Raw genomic sequence first — 26,909 nt, 5'->3', positions numbered from 1 at the left:
ATCAATTTCAAAATTATAATAAAAAATGAAAAATATATTTAAAAGTAAATTATTGTGGATTGCTATCATATTAATCACACTCCCATCATTACTTTGTGAGAAATATTTAATTTGTTCTTAAACTACTTACTAAAAGTTACAAAGTGATTAGTGTACTCAAGGACTGAGGCAAACAAAAGAAAGCAAAAACATTATATACAGATCCAGATCCAGAAAAGTTGATGGTTGAAATCATGTTTTTTTGGAAAAAGAAAAAGAAAGTAATTGATGGTTTAGGGTTACATGATAGAACATGCATCTGGGTTTTCATCATCAAAGAGTCTCATGAGCTTCATCTCTGGGGACTTAGGGTCACCTGCTGCATCAGGGGTATTTCTGACAAAACCAGAGGGTGCCTTAATGTCATATGCCCCTTTAACATAAGGAAATGCCACTAAATTGTAGGGCACAAATGGCCAATTGTCAGCATTCTTTCCTGTGCCTCTCACTGCTTTCAAAACCTCCTCTGAATCCACATAACCTGTCACTGTTACCCTCTGCATCTTCTGGTTCACATCAAATGATTCCACTCCTGAAACAACTCATTTTTTACTTCAATTTCCATAACCTCAAATTCAGATAATGATCCATGGGAAGTTGCATGGAAAAAAACCAATACATTGTTTTGACTTTTGAATACATACAAAAATACAGAAAAAAAATGATCTTAAGCAACTAACTACCCCTCTAATAATTAGTATAGGATACTTTCATGACGAAGCAGGTTTTGACCTTAATATTAATTACTACCGTATTTAACGTTCTTGCATGTGATTGGCATGTGATTCTCATGTGATTAGGTTATCACTATACAAAAATTATTAAATAATAATTAAACTTAAAAATAAATAACTATTATATTAATTAAATTAGATATTATTTTATAAATTAAAACATTATTTATATATAAAATTATTTTTATTTTATTAAATTTTTATAAAATAGTTTTTAAATTGGTATCAAACTATTAACTTCCAGGTTTGATAATTAATTTAAATATAATTCAGAAATTATTTTATAAATTTGTATTAATAATATAAACTACTTTAAATACTAATAAATTTTTTATTTATAAAATATTTTTTAATTTAATTAAATAACAACTAATTATTTTGGTGTTTAAAATTGATTTTTATTTAATAATTTGTTTTAATGATAACTTATTATGTTATATTAATGTATTTGACTTCACATCATCTATACATAGAGAATAGTTAAGCTTCATTTAATTATAGGAACAATTAAAGTTCAAATAGACAAAAATTCGAGTTTAATTGAATTGGAAGAAGAGAAAAAAAAAATACCAAAACATTGATTGCTTAATGGTTGACTATTACTATATTCTTTATTCAAGAGAAAAAAAAATCATGAATCTATTATTCTGTTATCTTGGTGTAATTAATATGCACTTTGGACTACTCATGAATACAATAAGAAAGTGTATTTATATACATTCTTTTCTATACACAAAATAAAGAAAAAGACAAGTGAAGAGAGAAGTGTATGATAAATTGATTAGTTTGATGATGAAGAAGAAAAAAATATTAAAGAAAATGTTGTAAAAGATTATACAATATATTCATAACATCTCTTATATAAGATTATCTAACAAAGTTCTGAAGTTGTCTGAAAAGATACTTGATTAAGTTAACTTGTTGAATTCATTAAGTGATGAACAGACAAAGTTCCTTAAAATACCAGAAAAAGAAACATAGATGGCAGTGAAAGTGGTAACACAGACAATAGAATGAATAGAGAGATAAATGAAGAGAGGTTTATGTTAACCTTTCAAATCCTCCACTGCATGTTTAACCTTTCTAACACAGCCTTCACAGTCCATTTTCACCCTCACATTAACTGTCTACATAAGCAAAATTAAGTTCTTCATTAGAGATTAGAGAGAAGAAAAACACAAAAACAAAAAAGGGTTAGTTTTTTTTATCATTAATAAATAATATATATATATATATAAACTATTTCAGGAATGATCCAATCTATATACAAAAGAACGAGAACAACCTAACAACACAAACTTGACAACTAGACGAACTCTGTGAAAAACAACTATCATCAACTAATTAAAGCGAAGAAAGACATATGTAAAATGATTAATTAACATGTATAGTTATAGATTGAGGCACACAAATAGCAAGATATGTTAAATGAAAGAAGTTAAAAACCTTCTTGGGCACACGTTTCTCCTTTGGTTTGACACAAGCAGAGACAACTTCTCGAACATTGTGCAGAAACCCCATTTGTGGAAGGTTGCAAAATAAGCCAAGAAAAATATATGTTCCTTGAAAAGGGAAGAACTTAGATATGTTTATGTTCTTGAAGATGTGCTTGTTTATGATTTAGTCTAACACCATGAGACATATATATACATATATAGCAGTTTCTTCGATCCATCGTGTGATTTTTTTATCTTGAAAAATTGTTAGTAATTTATTGTTACTTGCATATCAATCTATTGATATGAACTAGGCTCTCATCATCAGCTTGTTAATTACTGGGAAACATCTTATCATTTATTATTTCAAAAGGGTTGACTTGACTTTATGCTTATGTAGTTGTACTTGGTCCTCATCATAGATATTTTCGCCATAGATATTAGTTTTTCTTAAATCATCTAACAACTTTGCATGCATATTATTGGATTATTTCTAATACTTGTTCAACACAACCTACAAGATAAGTTTTAATATGCACAGCTTGTGTACAATTTTATGTACGCAAGGTTAATCTTCTTTGTCACTCACTTTAGTGTCTTGCTATATAAATTAGACAATCTGATATAGGCATGTTTGATTATCTTTCAAGAATTGAACATTAAGTTTAATTCAATTTTTAAAATTGATTTATAAAATAAAATTTACAATCACATATATTATGAATTGATTTTATCTTTAATATTATATGATATTTGTAATATTTAAAATTAAATAATATCTTGTTTAACTTTTAGGATCATGCTCATGAATATGTTGTTTAACTTTTATTTTTGTTATTGTTATATATAATTTTTATTTTTATTGAACTCTTAAATGTGTTGGATTTATTTGTTGGCCTTTTTGGAAATTTTTAAGGATAAAGGTTGGTGTGAAGAAATTAATAATCTGGTTGCTATTGCCAAATTTGATGTTTTATATCCCTAGTGTTGCCAATTCTTCTTTTAGTTTTTCCCTCCTTATTTATTTTATTAATTTTTGAACTCCCATGTTTTATTTATAACTAGTATTTATAGAGTTAGAAACTTTTTCAAATGTTTATGAAATTGTACAAATTCATTGGCTTAGATTAAGGGAAATTGGAAGATTTGGGAAGCAAAAACGACCATTAACATTAAAAAATTATAAAATTTGGTTAAATTTGTAGTTCCTATATATTATGGAATATAGATTCACTCTTTTTGAATGACTAATGAAGAGAAATGAGAGAATGGCCTGATGAAGAAAGTTTTTTAACAATTAAGTATAAAAGATAATCTTTTTCTCAGTAACTACTCTACTCTTGTGACATCACCATAATGAGCATAGAATATTTGATGGTTGAGGAACTTTATCAGAATCTTCTTAGAAAAATGTGAGTTAACTTCTTTTAGGATTAGACAATTTTGCATTTGTTTTATAAATATGTCTAGTGATACCCAGTTAAGTATGCCATATTGAATTATAAAATGTCTTGATAAATTAGCTAAGATTTAGCCATTGATGGAATTTTGTCGAATGCTTTTGTAAGATTGCATCTAGTATGATGGAACTTTGTCTTATACTTTTGTAAGACTGCTAGAGCTTTAATACAACTTGCATCTATCTTTGCATTTTGCATCCAAAGTTTTAAAATGACTTGCTTATATCTTCATTGTGTATCATACTTATTTATATCTTCATCTGTATATTGCATCTCATCTTTGTATTTTGTGCATCTCTTATTTATTTATATCAGTTTATTTATTTATTTATTTATGTTGTGCATCTAATACATTGATATTTCCTTCTCAATACTTGCATACATTGATGTTTCAAAAATAAAAACTAAGCCGTCTTCTACATAGTTTAAGAACAAGTTCACATACAATTGCAAAATTGATATGGAAAGAAGATTCTGAATCATGGAGAAGACTCAAACCCAGGAAATAATGGTTAACCTTTTCTAATGGTGTAGCTGTTACAAAATGTAGAGTTGAACATGTTTTTCTTGTCTTCTCACTATAATTTACAAGACGCCTCAGGAATAAACTACAGACCTCCCAGCCATCTTCCAAAGACACTCCCCAAAAAGAAATACAAAATATAAAAGGGAGCAGGGGCGAAAAACTAGGACGATTTCTATAGAGATCATACCCAAGCATAGATTCAGGGATCAAGCAGCAGCAGCAGCAGCTTTTAATCAAAGTAACCTCTTTTAGACATGGAAGATTTTCTATAACTAGCCTTGAGCAGCAGCAAGAACTTCCTCGGGTTCACAATCCGTTGCTGAGATCAATGAAGCAGACTGAATCTTTCCAGCATAATCAAGTCGCATCAAAATAACTCCCCTGACATAAATTAAGGGACATAAGTCATCAAAGAATCAAATTATTGCCATGACCTCAGTACATCTTAAATTCCAAACTCGATGTAAAAGAAAATAAGGGCATTCTAGAGTTATAAAGATCCTGCTATGGGGTATATGTCAACAGAAGGATTCAATCATCGGCATTGTCATTAATTTCAACACTTAACATCTAGAATAGGTCCAATGAATAAATATAACACCTGTTTTATAGAAATTAGAAAAGACTGCCCAATACGCTCCTTGCAACAAAAGATTACATTAAATTAAAACAGTTGTTAAATAAATCGACACAGGAGGCAGAAAGAAAAGGAATATCAGCTCCATTTAGTATCTTGGAGAATGTTTGCTATCCATAGCTGCAATAGACTAGCTTAGCATTACACACTCCAGTTCAAGAATCATAAGGCATAGACGGTTGATAAGAGAAGCAAATGAGTAGATACATGACTGAGACGGTTGAGAAGAAAAAGCAAGAGAGCAGAGACATGACTGAATTTGAGCGTCAACAAACACAGTGCTGTGGACTATTATTGTATGAAACAACCAGAGAAAATAATTGTCTGAATACTATAATTATGTGAATCCTAGAATTGCTTAACGAGATTTCAAGCCTATAAACCAGTATTAATACTATTAAAAATCTCACATCGACTAGAGATTAGAACATTTCATAGTATATATGTGGATGCAAACCTCACCTTATAAACCAATTTATGAGGTTGAGTTTGACTTAAAATCCACTTCTTAATAAATACAAATATACTATTTTGATTTTCGATTGAAGTTCACCACCTCAGGCCAAGGTGGCTAACAATTAACCAAATATTGCTTGTGATATACTTAAAGCTTGTGTTGGTGCTATACTGTATAATAGACTTTAAATCTAACTCATTTTTTAGAAAATGAACTATAAATCAAACTCAACCTCACAAAATAGTCTTGTCAAATAAGGTTTGCATCCACCTATATAGTATAATTTGGTCATATTCACAGTTTATGTGAATATATATTTGCGGGTAATCTGTTAGAGATAAAAAAACCCAACAAACCTCATTAGGAAGACTCATCATTTATGAAAATGAATTTTAAGTCCAACTCATCAACCTTACAAAACCGACTTAGAAGCCGAAGTTTGATACCCCGTTTAAAATAATTTTCTGATTATATTTGATAGAAGAACATGTGCTCAAACCCATTTTATAAATCCTTATAATTATGGGTCAATATTCCTGTTAATAAATACATATTTGGGCAATCAAATCTGTCTGAAAAAGGAAGGGATTCTGACAAGCAAGACTGTCTAAAAATAGGGAATAATATATACATCGAATAAAAAAGGGAATAATATTCAGGCAACAAAACAACAAGGCCAACGGATATTGTGTATTTAATTTATTATACTAAGTAAGATATCCCATAGAAGATTAAATGCAGGTTATTATACTATTCTCTAACACAAAGTCATGGGCTTCAACCGCTAATAAATAAGAAATCAAATAAGTGGCAAATATGCATATAGGACACAATTCAGTTTTACCTTGCAAATCGAGATTGTATTGAAATATCGCGAACCTTAATTCTGTTGACTGTGCCAGTTTGGCTTACAAGAACCACTTGTTCGTCACTTTCACCATCCTCTGTTCGAGATAATGATAGTTTACAATGATATATTACAACTCATAATAACTAGAACAATTTTATATCAGCAGCAAAATTAATACTGGTAATAATCAGAACAGTAACTGAGCTGTTGAGCTAATTATAGCATTTAGAAAATACCTGCTGAAGAGAATCCTACAACAAAAACAGCAGCCAGGCGATCCTCTGCGGAAAACTGAATAGACAGGATAGAATGACAACATTTAAATGAAAAAGGAACATCTATTATTGTTAAGAGAAGGAATTTCTAATATATATAAAAAAAAATACCTTGTATCCAACCAAACCAACTCGATTCAAGGATGATACCCGAAAACTGCTCAAAGGAACACGCTTTCCATGACCATTCTCAGACACGAACAGCAACCATGGGCCCTTTTGGCCCTTTCCACTGGAAATTTAGTAAATGAATATAATGAGGACATATCTGATAAATTGCTCAGAAAGTCATCACAATGTCAAAACACTTCCCGTCCATACATTTGGAGTCGTGTTCAAGAGCTAAAGACTGAATAAACATATATATGCAATATCTTTAATTATAGTTTATGGTTATGGCTTCACAAATTTTAGATAAAAATATCTTAATAAAGGACAAAAAATAACAATGAAGAAAGAAATACATCTGAACAATTTTTAGTAAAATATATAAGAGGCCTATTCAAGTCAACTAAATTTCTCAGTAATTTAAAAATGCTTAAAGCTTCTAGGAACCTCAAATTGGAGGGTTGTAGTCAGTCACAGTAAAAATATAATATGGTTGTACAGGGGAAATTTTCAATGTATCTTCAAGGCATGCAAACAAATACCAATATTATGATGGGGACTTGGGTATTATGGAGTGCCTAAGAGCATCTCCAACCAACAACTCCATCTAAGTTTATCTACTAAGTTTTAAAATAATATATTACAATTTCCTCTAACGCCACAACTTCCTTTGTTTAAATAATAATTTTTTAGTCATGCTGGCCCATTATGCAGTGATAGAACCGAACGCTGCAGCTAGCAACTCCCATGTAGAGTGGACCCTATCAAATTGCTCTCCAATGCAGCTACCAAGTTGCTTTTACAGTGTTTTTCAGGACAAAAAAACTCCCTTCAGAGTTGCCCTAAAGTAAGTCCCACATCAAGTAGCATGGGATGCTTGGTGGAGTATAAGAGTTTGGTTCTTCCCCATTAATAGCTAGCTTTTGAGGGTGGGTTGAGCAAGTGCTTGGGCGCTTATCATGTTATTACTGATACAAATTTCAGAAAAGAAGACAGGATGCATTCACAGACAAAACACATGAAAAAACTTAATCTATTATTTTATTTGTTGAATGCTAAATGTTCTCATCAAGGAAACATGGTAGTTATAAGCTGGTATGAAAATGATTCCTGTACAACTACACGGTTCTAGGAGAATGTTCTCATTCAGATCACACCTGACGCTAGACATGAGAGTAAAATAAAGAATTGAGACATAATACTGACAGCTATCAAAATAACAGATTGAGCATTCAGGATCTCATCACAATTACCTGTTATCTGGATATTTTGACAAAGTTTCCAAGTTGTTCCACATGGCTGCTGGTATAATGTCCACACTGGCCATGCTATCCCCGTTTTTGAGTCTCATTGCAAGTGAACCCCGTGTATTTCTACTTAGTGTGCGGATCTGCAATAGTAAAAATCGAGTATACAATTGGGATATGAAGAGCTCACAAGATTGTAAATTGTAAGATTGTAACATAGTAGATTCTACTCCTACATATATAAATAAATATAAATATATATATATGTGTGTGTGTGTGTGTATAAATATATATAGCCAGGCAAATAACAAATAGTTGAAAAAAAATCAGTCCAGTTTCACACTTCAAAATACTTGATCAAACTTAAAGTCATCATAAACCATGAGAAAGAAAGCACGTCAATCAAGTCAACTGGTAAGTGACAAACAAAACTAAAATACCTATTTACTTAAGTTTATGTAGCCTAAAGAAAATACCAAATTTTCAAAAAGACAAACTACCAAGTCAAAGACAAAGAACACCAAGAAGACTAATCAAATGTCTTCATAAAAAGCTTGGAACTGTTCGCACAAACTAAACAAGGCAAAACATAGGAAGCTTACGCCTAATATGAAAAAAGTCTAAGAAAATACTAGGAGACAAGTTCCTGCCTATAGTGGTGATAAATGAAAATGTATGGTCTTTGGGTACTCTATAGTGGTGGATGGTTCCTTCAAAGGATCTTGGGGTGGGTCTAGATCATCCAACAACAACAGGAACCGAGAAGGTGTGCATTTGTGTCCTGGGGTATACTTTTCGTCACAGTTATAACATAATCCTTGTGTGCGGCGCTGTTGTAGTTGAGTTAGGGTGAGACGTTTAATGGGTAGGGAAGTCTGTGATTGGTGGTTTGGCTTGGCTCTTGTGGGTGATGACTGGGAAGAATTATTGGTGGGGTTGTAGTTGTGAACTTGAAAAGGGCGTGGGATTCTGGGTTTGGAATCACGGTATTTATCTTCAATGAGTTTACCGAGACCAATTGCTTGAGAGATGGAGTATGGATTCAGAATGGACAATTCTCTTTGAATATCTGGGTGGAGACCCGAGATAAAGCAGTTGAGAATAATATATGGGGTGAGACCTACTGTGCAAACCGAGATTGGTATTTCGTTATCGTCGTTAGCTGTTGTAGTTTGAAGAGTGATGCTTGATGGTTGGTGTATGTTGAAGGCCCAAAGCGGAGTTCCAAGGCACGAGTGAATGATACCCAATCAGTGACCAAGTTGTTCTGGTGTAACCATTTAAACCAACTGAGTGCTTCGCCTTTCATGTGAAAAGCGACCATTGATAGCCTTTGTGCAGGGGGAATCTAATAAAATGAAAAATATTGTTCAGCTTGAAATAGCCAGTCAAGGGATCGGAACCCTCAAAGAAAGCCAACTGCAACTTAGGTGGTCTAATATTGGGAGGGTTTGGTGGAAGGTATTGTTGATGATTGTTAGGGTTCGGTATGGCTTGTTGAGGAGGGATGTGAGGGTTGGTAGGGAAGGGTCTTGTAGTTGCAGTTGCTGGTATAAAAGGGGTTTCTCCAGATGAGGAACTTTGGTGGTTAGGTTGAGGTATTGTATGATCTAAAGGAGGGTGAGGGTGGACTAGATGGAGTCGTTTCTGGCTTCCATGGTGGTTTGACGGGTTTGTTGTTCATCTAGCTGGAATTGAAGGGCAGAGAGACGTTCCTGGGTGGAATTGAATGTGTCTTCTAGTTCTTTTGCTTGGAGTTTGGGAGCAATGAGAAGATCAATGAAAGCACCAATGTTAGGGTTTTGCTACAGTAACACTAAGACCTAAAACCTACGAGAGATAGGATTTTTAAGAAAAGGGAAAACTGTCATTCATTCATTGCACTCGTATTAAAGTAGGGTTTGGGAAAGGTCACAATGGGCCTTCCCTTTAAGTCACATTACATTAAAACTGAAAACAATTAAATTGAACATCCTTTAGGTCCATTAAACCAAGAAGTCTTTCATCCATCTAGGTTTATTGATATGACGTTTGGGCCTGTTAATGTTGTGGAACCCTGGTGTAACATTCTTCCTCTCTTGAAAATAAAGTTACTCACTCTATAATTTTTTTCTAAATAAACCTCTATACCATGTCAATTAATGTGTTTGGGTGCACTTGTTTTGTTCATAATGTCTCTCTAGGTCTTCACAAGTTTTCTGCAAAGGCCATTAAGTTTGTCTTCTTGGGATATTCTCACCTTCACAAAGGATATAAATGTTATTCTCCCTCAATTAGAAGGTATTATATGTCTTATGAGGACAACCTAAGGAACATTCTTCATCTATTCAACAGGTCTTTACGGGACATTGTTCCACCACCTCTTTTCACATATCAGCGTCAGGCACAAATAACTCTTTCATCCTTGCTGGAGCATACACATGACTCAGATCCTCCATCTCCAGATTCCCATACCATGGATCCTTCATCCTCATCACCTTCTCCTAACTTTGATCATGTTTGGCCTATTGCTCTTAGAAAAAGTATTCAATCTACTAGAAATACATATCCAGTTTATAATTTTTTAGGTTATCATTATTTGTCTTCTTCATATACCTCTTTTGTTTATGGTGCTGAATTTGAAATTTTACTTCTCACACATTGTATTGCACTACATCACGATTTATACTACAGTTATAACCAATTAGTTAACAGCCCAGTAACTACCAAACTAACATACAACACTACATAAATTATCAAAACAAAAATTCCATGAGCTTGAGGGTAAACCCCTCTACTTCCTAAGTTAAAGAACGTCATAAGGAAATTGTTTTGAGAGGCTCAAAGCTTGAAATTGTTTCAGCACCAACTTAGCAGATAGATATCACTTCATAGCAGTAAAATTCAATGCTTTTATTTTCAAATTAATTTCCTTCACATATTTAGTTGAGATTTAAGTAACTTGTATTTCAATGTTTACAGATTTGAACATCAACTAAAGAATAGAAATAATAACAGTCAGCAACTTACCTTACTGCATTGGCACAGCATGACCATTCCATTGTGTGAAGCCATGGCCACAAAGTCATCATTTGAGCAAAGACGAACCCATTTCAACTCATCACCGGGAACCTTTAAAGTTAAACAGTATGCATGAATATCACCCAGGAAAAGACGTTAACAGAGGAACGATTTGGTAATGTAAACAGAGGGAATTCAAACAAGAGAACAAACCAACTGAATAGCAATGATTCCAGTAGACCTGATGGATGAAAACAAATTCAAGGATACTCTCTTGATATAGCCTTGCATTGTTAGCATCAGCAAAAACTGATCCTCCACAAACTCACTCACAGGAATAATGGATGTTATTCTTTCACCATCAGATAAAGATAAAATCTGGATCACATGAAACAAATAGAAGAAAATTTGTTATTTTTCAATTTTTGTTAAAATTAAAAATGCAGAAATTCAAAATATTTTTAGAAAATACCAAACCCAAATTTTAAAATGATGAGAGTATTTTTCATGTGACTAAGAGGTCGTGAAATTAGTCTCTAGAAAAATAATTGTTGGAGATGTAACATCAGCTAGAGATGTGACCAAATTATAATATATAGGTGGTGCAATCCTCAACTTAATAAGTTAGTTTTATAAGGTTGAAATAGACTTACATTTCACTTTCTTGAGATGGTATCAGAGTCATTCAGAACTTATTCTAATCAAGTTTGTTGGCCTATTGCCCCACCTTCTATCGCATTCTTCTCTAGTCACACGCTCAAGATGTTTAGTCCTCGACATGAGATGTGTTGAGATCAAATATTAACTAGAAATATGGCCAAATTATAACATATATAGGTGGGTGCAAATCCCAATTCCTTTCTCCATTTCACTACATACATAACTCCATTAAATTTCACTGTCTCTATTAGAGTAGTAATGAACAGATGTAGTGCATCTGTTGGTAGTTGGTTAACTTTGCTTTTGTTACATGTTAGTTAACTGTTCAATTACTGACACAGCTGGTAGTAACTGTTTTGTAACAACCAGGACACTAAATTCCAATTTGTACTCTTTGATCATTGAGAAAATAAGAATTTACTTTTCCCTTTCTCTTGTTCTCTTGCATTTTCCCTTTCTAACATTTTCCCTATTTTTCTCCAAGATTTTATTACATTTTTCTAGGGGCACATGTGTCTATTAGACATACGTATAACAATATATGCAAGGTCAATAACATACTGCAAAGCTAAATATCTTTCTATATATCTAGAAAGCCATCACCAGATCCTTACTAGATAGAGTAATCTCAAAAGATATCTAAGATGACAAAATAGTTTGTGATTTTCATTCAAATACTTTCTTTTAATGTTCCAATACATTTTTCAAAAGATGACACGTGAATATTGTTAGAGATATGGTTTTAGTATATTAATTAAAACATGATGTGATTTGATAGGGAAATATCTTACCAACTATTTTCTATTATTAGATATTGATTTTGTTCCTAAATATTGTATTTCTTCTTCATTATAAATAAAAATATTCATGGGTGTACCCCACACATGGAATTCATTAAATTCCTTCTCAGTTTTTCTCTTCTCAGCACGGTACCAGAGTGGTACTATCCCTACCTAACTTATTTTGTCACTAATTCTTTTAACAAATATATATATATATATAAATATATATATATACACACATGCACATATGAAGTGAAGACAGCTCGTTCTTATTATTTCTATTCCCATTTATCTGGTAAGTATCACTATGAGTAGAAAAAGAGAAAGGACAAAGAGATACATGAACAAGTGGTGTGCCAGCAGCAGTCCGGCTACATTCAGGAACTTTGTAAGCACGAGCTGAGTAAACTGTTCCCTTATCACTGAAATATTCAGAAGCCATGCCATATTCAAATTAACTAGATCATCTGCAATATCCTCTAGAAAAAGGTGAATACCAAAATAAAACTAACTCCACGCTCTACACACATCATAATGAAAATAATGTCAAACTATTTCTTAAATTATATTAACAGAAAAGCTAACAAATATCAACACATGCTTTGACAGTCTTTCCAAGTCCAATACTAATGTTGACAAAATTCCATGCTGACAGCCCCACTAATGAAGAAATGGATCAAGCATATTTTGACGGATCAACAAGGGATTTCACCCCATTAATGAATAGTTCAAAAGTGTACCGTAACAGAAAACCTCATTGTATATGGTTTAACAATAAAATGAAACATGTATTCAAGCTATATGTCATACAGGAAAAGACTTTCCATACATGGCTGACTGAGTTTCTACGGGGGTACAAATCTATTGAAACTAAACATTAAATAGAAATTTATTCAACAGCCTTTATTTTCACTTTCCTAGCATTAAACACCCCAGACAAAAAAATTCTAAGGATAGCAAAACAGGTCATCCCGACCTGTTCAGGCCCTGCCAAAGAGTGGACCAACAGATCTGCAAGCCCATCAAATTTGAGATTTTTTAAATTTTATCATTTACAAAATATTTTAAAAGCACACATGTGAATACTTTCGAGTTTTAGTTGGTTGATTAATGCCTCCAATTGGAAGAATTGAGAGAATTGCAACTTTTACATATTAAATTAATCAATTGCAATCATTAATTGAAACTTAACTTGTAAGTGTTCATCATTTAAATTAATATTTTATTACATGTTTGTATTTTTCAAATAGGCAGACATTACTTCATTTAAGACTATAAAAAATAACCTGAAATATAGGACATGATCATGCGCACGACAAACGAGAAAATCAGACATTGAATCATTCACTCTTAGTTTTCCTACAGATTTTCCTATTGTTCCTCGATTTTGTAGGTTAAAAGTGCTAGGCTTCATCCGTTTCAGATAACCTTTTTCACTAACTGCCTGAAAATAAAAGACAATAACATTAACAAGAGTCTGTAAAATAATACCAATTAATCGAAGAAAAGTGCCACATACCAATAACATATCCTCATTTGGAATAACATCAATGTCCTCAAGTTGACCATTATCAGTGTCCTCCAACATTGAACGTCTTGGATTGGCAAACTTATTCTTCAGTTCAATTGCTTCTTGTTCTATAAGCTAAAAATACAAGATAGAGGTCACACATGTCAGCCCCAAAAAAGAAAATATTATTATTAATAAATCTCTAATGATGCACAAAAAAACTTATCTATGTACACAAAATTTATGGCTTCAAAATACATGTCATTGTACTGTTTTTAGCAATAACAAATTACAATCAACCCAAACTGCTGCTTAAATTAGATAGCCACCCAACTACTGCTTCATTGTCATTCTTGACATTCCCCATCCACACTACTTCCATTCATTTTTTGCAGGAAAACCACAACAGACTTGCCATGCACCAATCCACCGGCAGCTAGAATTTAAGATAAGCAATAGAGGTTTCAAGAAAGCTAAGAACATTATGAACAAGTCAAACAGATTCAAACTAAAACTATACCTCCAGTATATTTTTCCTGCTGGACAACAGTTCCTCTAACTTGGAAATTTGTTCCATCAAAGATTTACTTTCAGCCACAAAGTTTCCACTCTGCACCATACAAATCTTATAATTCTACTTATGCTCTTATCAAATATGTATTAATTATTTAAAGAAATCTCAGTAAAGAAAAATAACAGCTATTCAGGTGTAGTTATAGGACTAAGTATAAGAACCTCACGAAGGGTCAATCTTCTTAGACTCATGTCCAAAAGAGCTTCAGCTTGTTTCTCAGAGAGACTAAATGCTGCAAAGAGAATTACTTACCCACATTAAACAGCTGAAGATAACGATTTCAAGCAATGATTATAATGGATTTCATTTTAATAACAATCCTCAGAAGCAAGGGATTCAAAATGAAAAGTTTTCAAATGGGTATCAACCTGTGTGAAAGCATAAGCATCGTCTTCTTCATATAATGTCAAGGGATATAATCACAAAAATCAATAAAATAAATTTAAAAACGAGTTTACCATTGCGTAAACCAACTGCTGCAGCTGAATTACTTGAAGCTTCACGAATTATGCGAATCACCTCATCCAGATTATCAAACCCAATAAGAATACCCTGAGTTTGTGCAGACATAAGCTTACAGTCAGAAAAAGAAACTAAATTACACTAATTAGTCTCATCCTATCATTCAATCCTAGATCATAAAATTTTCCAAAGTTCATTTTTTTCTTTTGCTTCTCTTATAATAAAGGGGATTTTTCTTTCTCTTTTGCTTCTCCTATAATTTTGTTAGTACAATATTAAGTGTACTACTAGAAGCTATCGGAAGATTCTAAAGATCTCCCTATAATTATTATTATAGGATTAGAGTTCTCTATATATAAAGGTTGATATACTATTTCAAATTAATCAATTGAATAAAAATCTTCTTTTCATTCATATTAATCCTTTCAAGTTAGTATTATTAGTGTAAGTTGGTGGAAATAAAAGCAGGTAAGTAAGTCAATGCACCCATAACATATTACAAAACAAGATACATTCTCTCCCTCTCTGTAACTAACTTTTCCTCATATTTTATGTTCTCTCCTAATTAAAATTAAACTTTAAGCTTCATCCCACAAGTGTACATTTAAACATCCTTGGGTAAAATCTTAACTATGGATAGATTCACATTTTATAAGAGTTGCTTTGCACATGTGCAAACAACGTAATAATGAACCCAACGAAAAAAATTACAACCAAGGATATAACCATATAACACAGATGGCAAGTACTTTAAGAATGTTAAGTATGCAATGCAACAATATTTCATGAGTCAAGATTGACACTCCCACTATGTAGTAAAGTTATGTTAAAGAAGCTCAAGGAGTTGAAACCTGTTATTAACTACAATAACCATTAGCAGCATAACTAAGAACATAAGAAACAAAACATGCATGAGCAGGGGCAAATACAATTTTGTTCTTGAACTGGTTTTTACAGCTATCACATTGACAATAACTAAACCACAAATAAATTATAAATACAACCTCATCATTGGGACATGTACGAATGAACACTCAATGCGCATGTTAAAAGAGGCATGTATTCAAATATATCTTATTGTATCTGTAACGTACCTCAACAATATGTTTTCTCCCTCGTGCTTGTGATAACTTAAACATTGCACGTCTCTCAACAACAGAGCATCTGAAGTCTAAGAATGCCTGAAAGGTAGAGTTAAGGTAATTTTAAAATCTATAACAGAATATCATTTTACAAGTTCGTAACAATCAAAGTATATATAGAAGTTCAAATCAAGCATATCATAATACTTAAATTTAAATTTATAAAATAAAAGAAAATAATAAACCAATATAATATAAAATGATAAGAAATGAAGATATAAAAAATTAAAAAAGTAATATAAAATAGAAAATTGATGGTTTATAAATAATGAAATAAATTTTACACTTAATTTGTATTTTTTATTTAGTTATAAATTATTTTAAAATAATTTTTAAAAAAAACACAAACTAGTTTTGGGCAGTTATGTGCCAGTTTCACCTGTTCATACAAGTTCTCAAATCTTCCAGGTTTTGTTAGTTAACAGACCAAGCAGACATTTCCCAAACTAGTTGGACTGGGCAGTCCAATCCAGTCCAGTTTTAATAACTATGCTAACCTCAAAAGCTTTCAAACATATTTTACTCCACATCTTCTTAGACCCTATTGGTGTAGAAAATGAAGACTTTAGAGTTTCATGTGAACAGAAATTGACAAAAGACACGAATTATGAATATACTGATTTAAAAAATCAATAATATATTCAATTAAAAAAAATTATGGGATCAAAATTGCACATCAATCATAATAAAAGGAACAACATGGAATTAAGTTTAAAAACTTCAGACTGTTTGTGGATTTAATTATAAAGTAGTAACAATGAATCTATTTTTATTTTAAAATAATTGTATTAGTTGTGCTTACTCGGTTCAAACATACTACTCTAACACATTTCTAAATCTGTACATGGCTGCAGGTTTGTGTTTCATAGGGACAAGAAATTCATTGAAGAATATTAAAAGGTTCTTAACAAGCAAACCAATATTATGCTTGATAGAAGCAAGAACTTCTTTCAAAATAACATTTCAAGAGATGAAGTGAACACACCATTGAGTTTTTGGGCCAGTAAGGACTCACCTGGAGTAATTCCTTCAGCCCCATTTGTTTAGGTTGTCCATTTAGAATGCTTCAAAGAAATCAGTCAATAAAGTACACTCTAATTAAGACATGAAGTTTATAAAGAGTAAAAATTAAATAAGAGAAACAACATCAAAATGAACAAAACAATAAGAACAAAATTTATTTTACTTTTCTCTCTTTGATCTCCAACAAATTTTGATCCAGAAATATCCAACCCAAAAATACAAGTTCTATGCCAGTAAGAGTCACAGGCCTCCAAGGAGATCTAATAAGAGCAAAATACTTCTAAAATATATTTATCTCAATACAAATCTTACAGATATCCATCAAAACATCAGATCTGTCACCAGGAGGGAGTACAAGTGACCAGAGCATTTCAAAACATGTGTAATAGGGTAAACTACAAACAACTTACCCCACCATATTACAGCTAAATGTAGATTGCAGAGATGTTAAGCGATAAAGATTATTCAGAACAATCAATGGATCTGATCCCCGCTTCAGCTGCACAGTGAAAGAGATTTGTTATAGTGACCAGCGCAACAGTCTTCTCCTTCTCTTTTCTCTGTTTCTGTATGTGTCTATTCAGTAAGATAATAGAGGAGTAGAGCCATATGTATGTATTCTACCTCAATGACTATACGCATTCCAGATCTATCACTTTCATCCCGAATATCACTTATACCATCTAGACTCTGTTAACAAATAACAAAAAACAAAATTAGGTTACAAAATATACATGCTAGATGCAACATGCAAATTAAACAAAGATTCATTTAGAATAAAAAAAGTACTTCATAAACGGAAACATAAAATTAAAAATCAAACTTGAGCTCAAAGTAACATATGCTTGCATATAATTCACAAGATATAAGTATTAGAGAAACAACTTACAAGCTTTCTGCTTGTCCAGTTGTGCGTGTGTAAACACACACACATATGAATAATTCAACATAAAACATTATAATATTCAACCAACCAAATCTTGTTCCCAAATGTAAGTCATTGTCACCAACAGAATCACTTTTCAAACATATTACATAAAAAAAATAACACTAAAAGCATAACTTCGTTAAAAGCTTCTAATAATAGTATAGCAACAGAAATCAAAGGAATTGTCAGAAATACAATTATGTTGGGAGGTGAGCTTCATAAATATTTATTTCACCAAATGACCTAGATAATTAGTGTGCTAAGTTCAATGCATCTTAGGAAGTAGTGATACCCTACACTGTCCTGTGTAAATTATGCTGACTTGACATTGACAATATATGTAACACTTGCATATAATTCACAAGGTCGTGGGTGGAAAATACATTCAGAAAAGATCTTTCTTTTTCTTGCAGAAATCAATAGCAGCAATAAAGAACAATGTTTCACATGGGTTAACTATATTTCTAGTCCTTACAATGGTAGTAGAATCAAGATACAAGTAGTGTATCAGAGAGCTGATATTATGAATCGTAAATCGTTTCGTATCGTGAATCGTAAGATTCATAAACATTAAAAAATTTAATATATACTTAAATATATAAGATATGTATACATGCAAGATACAATAAATTATATATATGTATATATATACCACACAATTTCACCAAAACAACCTCTATGGTGCATACATGTTATTAAACAAATTATGTCTATCTTTTTTTATTTACTCATTTTTTAAAATTCACACTGATTCACACAATACTGAATCGTTTCGTTTCGGGATTCAGCGATTCTTTGTGCGAATCGCATGATACAACTAAGATTCAGGACGAAAAAGATTCTTCACACGATTCGTATCGTGGGAGGGTGAAACCATATCGTTTCGTAAGATACGTATCGTGAATCGTAAGATACTAACTACTTACAAATAGGGAAATGTTCACTTTTAGTCCCTCAAAAAGAAAACCCGCCACCTTTTGGTCCCTCATTTATGGAAAAGTGTCTTGTATGATCCCTATTTCCATAAATGAAAGAGCAAACATCAGTTTAGTTAAACTGTTTAAAACAGTTCTTATATAACCTGTTTTCATATTCATTTATATTCCATGTATGCTTGTTGAATACTAGAATCTTTCATGCTACCCATAAATGTCATAGCATATCCAATAACCACCACTGTAAAGCTTAAGAAGGAAGAATGAGATAATCACAAAAACAGAGGAGATATCGTTTGAGAATATGGACCAGAAAATTCTCAAAAAAAATTGGCTGTACCGCAAACCTTAATATCAAAAACTAACCTAACATCATCCAAATATCTACTTCTTGAGAAGTCTCCAAACACCCCATAATCACCACTCTTCCCTCCCTAAAATTATATTATTAACTATCACAAAAGTATGCAAGCATGCAACTTCAAGGACATAAAAGCAAATTAAAATTACAGTATTTTGAAAATTATTTTTCTGGAACACAGTAATACCTTGTTTTCTACAACTTCAGCAATCTTCTCAACTAAACTTGCTTTGTTGGTCTGGTAAGGAATCTACTCCAATCATAAAACAAACTCTTCAATTTTCCACACAAAATAATGCAAGTATATCAAATGTTTTAATGTCAAATTTGGTAAACCTCTTTTATGATTATTGCAGTCCGTTTGGTCTTAGAATCAAGTAATTCAATATCAGTTTTCCCTCTGATAATAACACGTCCTCGACCAGTACGATATGCATCTAAGATCCTTATGAAAAAAGAGCATATATAAAACCATAAATCACATAGTACAACATATTCAGAAATGAATACAAACTAAAAAAATGCATAATAGAAAATATGATAAACTTGACTAATGATACAGCAAGTAGTTATAAATGTTTGAAGCCATAAAGAATGATTAAAAACACAGTAATGTGGGTAATAAAGCTTCAAATTCAAAGTAGCAAACCTTATATCAAGGATCACTTTTATCATCCAAAATTATCATATTCTACTATGTAATCAACAATTCTTAATTTAAAAAGCCCATGGGATGAAGGAGCAAATAACTGGTTATGAATCATATTAACAATCCATATGCCATTACCGAAACATACCCAGTGTCAATTGTTGTTGTCACACAAGTAAAGAGGAATACTGGCAACACAATATATAATACAGTCCTATTGGCTAAAATATATTTAAAACTACAAAATCATGAGTGAGATTCATTAGCTATGGAGTGGGACCCTCATTATATGTGATTTCCAACAAATTTTCAGCCGATATAAAAGTTTGTTGATAGCTTTTCTCTATTAGTAAATAATTTGTAATTAAACTGCCATCGTCAAAGTTTTCAAGTGTATACACATGGTGTAAAATAGCCAGGGAACATTGAAAAAAAATATATAAATAAAAATAGTGAAAGAGTTACACTTACCCAAGATTTCCCATAATCAGTCCTCCTGTTGGAAAATCAGGTCCAGGCATGTATTCTAGCAATTCTTGCAACTACAACACACCAAAATTAATCCAAAATTGACATTAAAGAAGGGAGAAGAATATTAAATTCACAAAAACACAAAAAAATAATTGTCTTCCACTTTCTTGAGAAATTTACTACTTAATAACTTTGAACTGCATTTGTGTCTTCTATTAGAATCTCAAGAGAATAGTATGGAGAAAGTGTATGAAGTAAGAATGTCCAAGTGAGGAATTGGAAGGAGATACGAGGCCACTCAAAAGTCCAGTGCTATTTCTGTTCTCTCAAGAGTCAGTTTTGTCTGGCACTGATTTACTCACAAATGATACTGAAATCTCATCATATCTCTCAGTAACAAGGTGACTTACAATAAAAAAAATAAAAATGAGTTCCACTATTTTTAATATGCAAGTTTCAAACCAAAGAAGATTCATAGCAATGGTTGCCACAAATTCAGAGACCAGAGGTGGTTAACTCATCTAATATTTGGGTTGTCTAGGAACAGTTTAGAGTCAGTCGCACATCTGTAAGTAAATTATCAATCCCTTGGGACTGAGCTCACTGTTCTGTGGTGCATCTGGTTGCACCTTTGCATTTCCTGTCTTAAGAGATTCCATTTAAGAAAGAGAGAGAGAGAGAGAGAAAGAGATTCCACACTCACAGTAGCTTCTGGATTATGTATCAACACACACAGGACATCAACAACTTCCCCAAGATTATGAGGAGGAATATTAGTTGCCATGCCAACCTGATGGAAGATAAAAGATGGACAGGTCCACATGAGTAGATGCGTGATTTGTCAAGAAAACATAGATCATGTTTCAAGTATTTGAAAGGAACCCAAAATTACCGCAATGCCAGAAGAACCATTCAACAATAAGGTTGGAAGGCGAGCTGGTAGAAGTGATGGTTCTTTTTGGGAATTATCAAAATTTGGAACAAAATCAACCTGCAATAAGGAACATAAAGACATAAAATGCACTTCAATTAGGGATGTTAATTAATTAAGAAAAAACAGAAATCACAGAGCAAAGAAAAGCAGTACAAACTGTATCTTGCTCTAGATCTGCCAACAGCATTGCTTCAGTCAGATCCTGCAAATTCAGAACAAGAACCAAATATAACATCCTTCAAATTTCTGTCAATTTGTCAAATCAATTCAATAAACAATGAAGAACAGAAAAAATAAATCCAACACCTTTTGATCAAATAAAACATCAGACTGACGTATTAACCCAAAATTTAATTAATAACTACATTAGTATTCACAGAGCACTGAAAAAAGCTTCCATAGAAATGTAGCAATGATGAGTACTTGTTATTGGGTTTTATTAAACACAAGGTTCTTCTAAGTGATATATTGTAAATAGCTTCCAGTTGTCCTTAGTGTTAGTTAGGAGATAGTTGTGACTGCTGTCACTTAGTTGCTAGAGTGGATAGTTTGAAGTCAGTTACAACAGGTACAATAGACAGCTGTCACTAACTGTTTTCAGTTGCTTGGTCAACACTCTAACTGTTTTCAGTTGCTTGATCAGCACTCTAACTGTTTTCATACTTGTTATTGGGTTTTACAGAACACAAGGTTCTTCTAAGTCATATATTGTAAATAGCTTCCAGTTGTCCTTAGTGTTAATTAGGAGGGTTGTGACTGCTGTCACTTAGTTGCTAGAGTGGGTAGTTTGAAGTCAGTTATGACAGGTACAATAGACAGCTGTCACTAACTGTTTTCAGTTGCTTGATCAGCACTCTAAGAGTAGCTATAAAGCTCCCTGATGTAACAGATTCAAAATAATTAATGAAATCATACTTTTCTCTCGGAAATTATCTTCTCCTTTTCTCTTATGAACTGTAACATGGCATCAGATCTTATCCTAGATTCATTAAAAATGGTCACCTGCCATGTTATTATCCATATACCACCCCAAATAATGCTTGACATGAGTGGGTAAATTGGGAAAAACCCAAATCTCACATCTGCTAGAGATAAAGCCTAACAAGAGTATATAAATGGGCAACAAACCAATTTAGTTATTATTTGACTCAACGTCCATCGAGGTTTTTTTTTACTAAATTATATAAAGACCCCCAAAGATTTTCTCAAACTACCCTTAACCTTGATTTGTTTCATTATTATAGTGACCTTCCTTAAAAGAATGCGAATATTTATGTAATAAAGAAGGACATGTGAAATGTTTCTAAACTTAGAGGGTGCATTGTAATGTTTTTAAAACTTAAAAGGGTATGTATAACATAAAAAGCAAGGACAATGTAATGTTTTTAAAACAAATGGGAGATTAGTGTAGAGTTTTTAAAACAAATGTGGTGTCAATATAACTTGAGAAATCCTTAACAGGTCTTAGTATAATTTACTGTCATATTTTGGTCACTGCCTACAGAGATTTTTTTTGGATCGACATCTCTATTCTTGTAACCAGGCCAAACTCAATAAGGAGTTCTTTTCTAATGTCAACTGGATAAACATTTGACTAACCCTAACTAATACCTTTATGGTCCTATTGATTTATTTCATTTTATTTGGTCCCTCTATTAATAATATGTTAAAACTTTTGATGCAACAAAAGCAATTAAGATAAAATTCTCTATCCACACAATAAATTTAAATTGTCTTATCCAAACAAAGCATTTAAAACATAAGACAATTTGAATTGAAAGAAATTCAAATTTAATGTATTTTAAGTTTCTTGAAAAGGAAAAATTCCTTGTCCAAACATAGTGTGTTTGAATTTTAAAATTGCTCAAAATTAAAAAAAAAATATGGGTTTCAAATTAGCTCTCCTCTCTCGCATGACTAAAATCTAGTGTTAAATCAGCATAAACAATTATTGATTAGAGAATACATTGCATCGACACTTTCTGGTATAAAAGCAAGAGTTATATAATTGGAAATAGAGTTCAGATTAAAAAGATTAAATCGGATGTGAAAGCCTACATCTAGTCTGCACTCTGTATAACGCATGGCAGCAGGCGGATCAGCATCAATTGACCCAAAATTTCCATGACCTTGGATCAAAGGACTGCGTAAGGAAAAATCCTGAAAGAAATTTAAAAGCATATAAATTGTAACAGGAAAAAAAGTAAGGACTTTAAAACAGAATACAAACAAAGTGTCACTACAAAATAACAATTGCCCATTAAATCCCAAAAATATACAACGTAAAATAATATCCATGATTCTTTCAAAAGGGACAAATGGGAAATAGCTCTTTTAGTGAAAGGACCTTTATCAGTTTCCATGTAATGAAACACATATACAGATAGGTAGGCCGATCAAGAAAGATTGTATTGCTAAAATACCATGAGAAAGCCTCAGGCACAATTACCTCGTAATTCAACATTATCAAGGAAAAGTAAAATAACAAGAATATTACATTTATTATAATTAAACTATTACACATAAACACAATTCAGAGACATATTTTAGTAAATAGATATGAAGTCTTCAATTGAGCATCTAATTCATTGGAAATGGAATCAACTGTTGTCAGTGGCAGAGGGCAAAATATCTGCCACCCAAACAAGCCATTGCAGCTTATTTTTTAAAGAAACAAACAAAAAAAATTCAATTCAAATGAATGGTTATAACGTTAATCAATTAAAGCATACTCAATTATTGAAATATTTTTTCATCGCAACTAAGCCAAACGCAACAATATTAAGGATGAAGCTCAAACAACATGGAAAGTGAATGGCAAATTTATACCTGGGCCATTCGGACCAAGGAATCATATACAGCAGTGTCTCCATGAGGATGAAATTTTCCCAATACCTACAATAACAGCATCATATAGTACCACACCAAACAAAAAATATAGCAACAGATAATAATTTGATAAGTAGTCCAAAACTGATTCAAGACAGACATATTGTATGCTTCAACAACATTAAGAATTTAACATCAAAGGCATATTCACCTCTCCAACAACTCTCGCACACTTCTTGAACGGTTTTTTGGATGAGAGGCCAAGCTCGTGCATTGCAAATCTGAATCAAAATAGTAGCTTACTTTGAAATCAAATCTCAATTAGAATTGTCAAAACTCAATTTTAAAATAGTGGGGTGATTCACAATCCCAAATATGTGTATTCAAGATCAACCTTAATTACTTTGGATTACATTTCCTAAAGTTCAATCAATTTAATAAATTTGTGTTCAGATAAGGCATAATTAGAATTTTTGTTTCTTATTCACGTTTAACTGGCATAATTCAGAAAATTAATATTAAAAGAGGCTAGTGAAGATTGAAGTTAGAAAATTTGGAATACAATGAGTATTACCCTAGATTTTGTTAGGGCTACACTTCAAACGATAAGTGACCATCTCAAAAACTTCACATAATGAAAAGAAGTGATGATAGGTTTAAACTAAATATGAATCAATGCAACATTGAATACAAATACAATTCATGAAGGTAACGGACAAAGATGTTCTGATTGAGAAAATCACAACAAACAGTGATACACTAATGCAAGTGACAAATTTAATACCAAACACCAAACATTATTCATCAGAGAAGTGAATAAAGGAATACAGGCATAAATGCACTCTAAGTCGGTATCTGCCCCCACATAAAACTAAATTACTTCTGGTTTTTTATCCATTGTTATCAAGACGAAGCAGCAGTTACAGCAAGGTTCTCGTATAATAAGATGAGGGAAAGAAAATTTGAAAGTTAAAAAGATTAAAAGAAAACTCGTAAATGCTGAAGTACGAAGTGTCGCCAATGTCAGTCAAACACGTTTCCCACACCAACACAATGTCCGATCAAAAACACAAGAGAAAGAAAAACCTCAAATGAACTAATTTCAAATTTCGGACGATGTAAACTAGAAGAGAAAGATATGAAAAAATAAAATTGATTTCTGAAGTTAAAATTAGTTTACGCACAAACTAACAATAAAAATCGGAGAACCTACTTGAGCTTATTCCTAAAATAATTTTTTAACTTGGTGAGAAGTTAATTCCATTTTTTTTAGTCCAAACATACCTTAAACCACATGCGCTTCAATAAAGACAATGAAAACAAAAAAAATAATATACAAAAAAAAAACATAGAACGGAAAACTAACAGAATCCTTCGGTGCACGGGCTTCAAGCCGTCGCGAACATCGGGCAAGGCGCGACCGAGAAGCACCGACATCGCATATGCCATGTAAGCCTCGGTGGCCTCTTTGTGAAGCTCCGTGGGCACGACCCTTCCCTCACTCCCGTTACCGCTATCCGCCGTGGCCGTCACGCTGCCATTCTCGTCGCTGCGCCTAACTGCCTTGACCGCCGCGGCGGGACGGCGGGATGCACGGGCGGAGATGAGGCGAGGTTGGAATGGGGAGAGGAGACGAGGGTGGGATGGGGAGAGGCGGAGGCGCGAGGGTTGGAGGAAGGGGGAGAGGCGGAGGACGCGGAGCGCGGAGGAGAATGCCATGGAAGGGGAAGGGTTAGTGCAGAGAAGGTTGGGGTTCTGGAAATGGAGGGGAGAGGGTTTCATAGGGTTGCAGAAGAAACCATTTGAACAGTGAGAGAGTGTGGGTTTTAGGGATTTTGGATGAGGCCAGAGAGGGAAAACCTCTAAAACCCTTTTGTTTTTAGTGCATTGTCACACACTCACACACTTCGCGCCAAGGCCACCATTTTGGATGGTAAATATTTGCAAGTGAACCTCACTTCATTTTCTTTTCTTTTTTCTTTAATAAGCTTTAGTGAAATCCATACACAATAATACAAACAATTTCATTTTCGATTGTGATACATTGAATAAAAAAATATTTATTTATTTTTTTCCTTTAAAAATATTATATATTTTGTTCTTAGCGAGTTGTTTCACCGAATGGTGGTGATGCGTTTTCAAAATATTTTTCGACACTCAAGTTAGTAAGAATACAAATAATTTTGTAGGCAAGTAAATGAATAGTATATGATTTACTTTTTTAGAGGATTAAGTTATTTATAAACTCATGGGTTTAAGTAGAGAGTCAATAAAATAGTTAGTTTGTCATAACCGTTTAGACAACGTTCTTCCTTAAGTGTGTCTTACTATTAGAGTGATTTAGTGAGGTAATTAATGCATGATATTTTACAAATTCCTATTATTAGGTCATAAATTCCTATTATTAGGTGCTGGTACTTCACATTCTTACAACAAAATATTTATATTAGTTCAATCCAACTTGTATTATTACATTCATTTTTTCTTATAATTTTTAAAGAGTTTCATTATAAAATAAATAAACAATGTTATATAAACATAAATACACAAAGTCATTCTTTGATATCTTCTTTTAATTGTTCATTTGACTAAAAACTATTAATATTGTAGATTGTGACTTCTTGCTATAAAAAATGAAATTAAAGAAAAACTTTCGTAAATATATATGCAACAAGATGCTCTTTTAAGAGGTGTAATTTCAAAACTTGAAGAGTATTACAATGGCTTTCCCTTAATCTATAAAAGTTAAAAATGCATAAAAATTGTGACAAGCCTCTAAAGTTTGTTGTTGTTTTGGGTGATAGATTTCTGGTGGATTAGGGTTTTTTTTCTTCTTAGTTTGGGGTTTGTATTCTTATCTTGTGTCATTGTTTTCGGGGT

General features: G+C 32.5%; 2 protein-coding genes across 2 annotated transcripts; both read right to left on the bottom strand.

The window, feature by feature from the left end:
• Nucleotides 1–37: 37 nt before the first annotated feature.
• On the bottom strand, nt 38–2,411 carry LOC137805749 (heavy metal-associated isoprenylated plant protein 22-like). The gene is made up of 3 exons (XM_068605675.1): nt 2,220–2,411; nt 1,825–1,900; nt 38–571 (listed from the first exon to the last, which is right to left on the bottom strand). The coding sequence occupies exons 1-3, from the start codon at nt 2,292–2,294 to the stop codon at nt 279–281; spliced, it is 444 nt and encodes a 147-aa protein (XP_068461776.1). The 5' UTR covers nt 2,295–2,411; the 3' UTR covers nt 38–278.
• A 1,753-nt stretch (nt 2,412–4,164) lies between these two features.
• LOC137806196 (DNA gyrase subunit A, chloroplastic/mitochondrial) lies at nt 4,165–25,945 on the bottom strand. Its single transcript, XM_068606184.1, has 27 exons — nt 25,396–25,945; nt 24,241–24,310; nt 24,030–24,095; nt 23,259–23,360; nt 21,358–21,402; nt 21,159–21,257; nt 20,970–21,056; nt 20,267–20,337; nt 19,483–19,591; nt 19,334–19,396; nt 17,547–17,612; nt 17,333–17,421; nt 16,915–16,963; nt 15,852–15,938; nt 14,754–14,847; nt 14,457–14,527; nt 14,242–14,331; nt 13,731–13,856; nt 13,498–13,655; nt 12,552–12,633; nt 10,983–11,147; nt 10,779–10,880; nt 7,776–7,912; nt 6,526–6,646; nt 6,376–6,430; nt 6,134–6,233; nt 4,165–4,576 (listed from the first exon to the last, which is right to left on the bottom strand). The coding sequence occupies exons 1-27, from the start codon at nt 25,809–25,811 to the stop codon at nt 4,468–4,470; spliced, it is 2,829 nt and encodes a 942-aa protein (XP_068462285.1). The 5' UTR covers nt 25,812–25,945; the 3' UTR covers nt 4,165–4,467.
• Nucleotides 25,946–26,909: the final 964 nt, after the last annotated feature.

The sequence above is a fragment of the Phaseolus vulgaris genome, chromosome 3 (assembly GCF_000499845.2).
Source record: "Phaseolus vulgaris cultivar G19833 chromosome 3, P. vulgaris v2.0, whole genome shotgun sequence".
Taxonomy (NCBI): Eukaryota; Viridiplantae; Streptophyta; class Magnoliopsida; order Fabales; family Fabaceae; genus Phaseolus; species Phaseolus vulgaris.
This window is presented reverse-complemented; position numbering and strand designations above follow the sequence as displayed.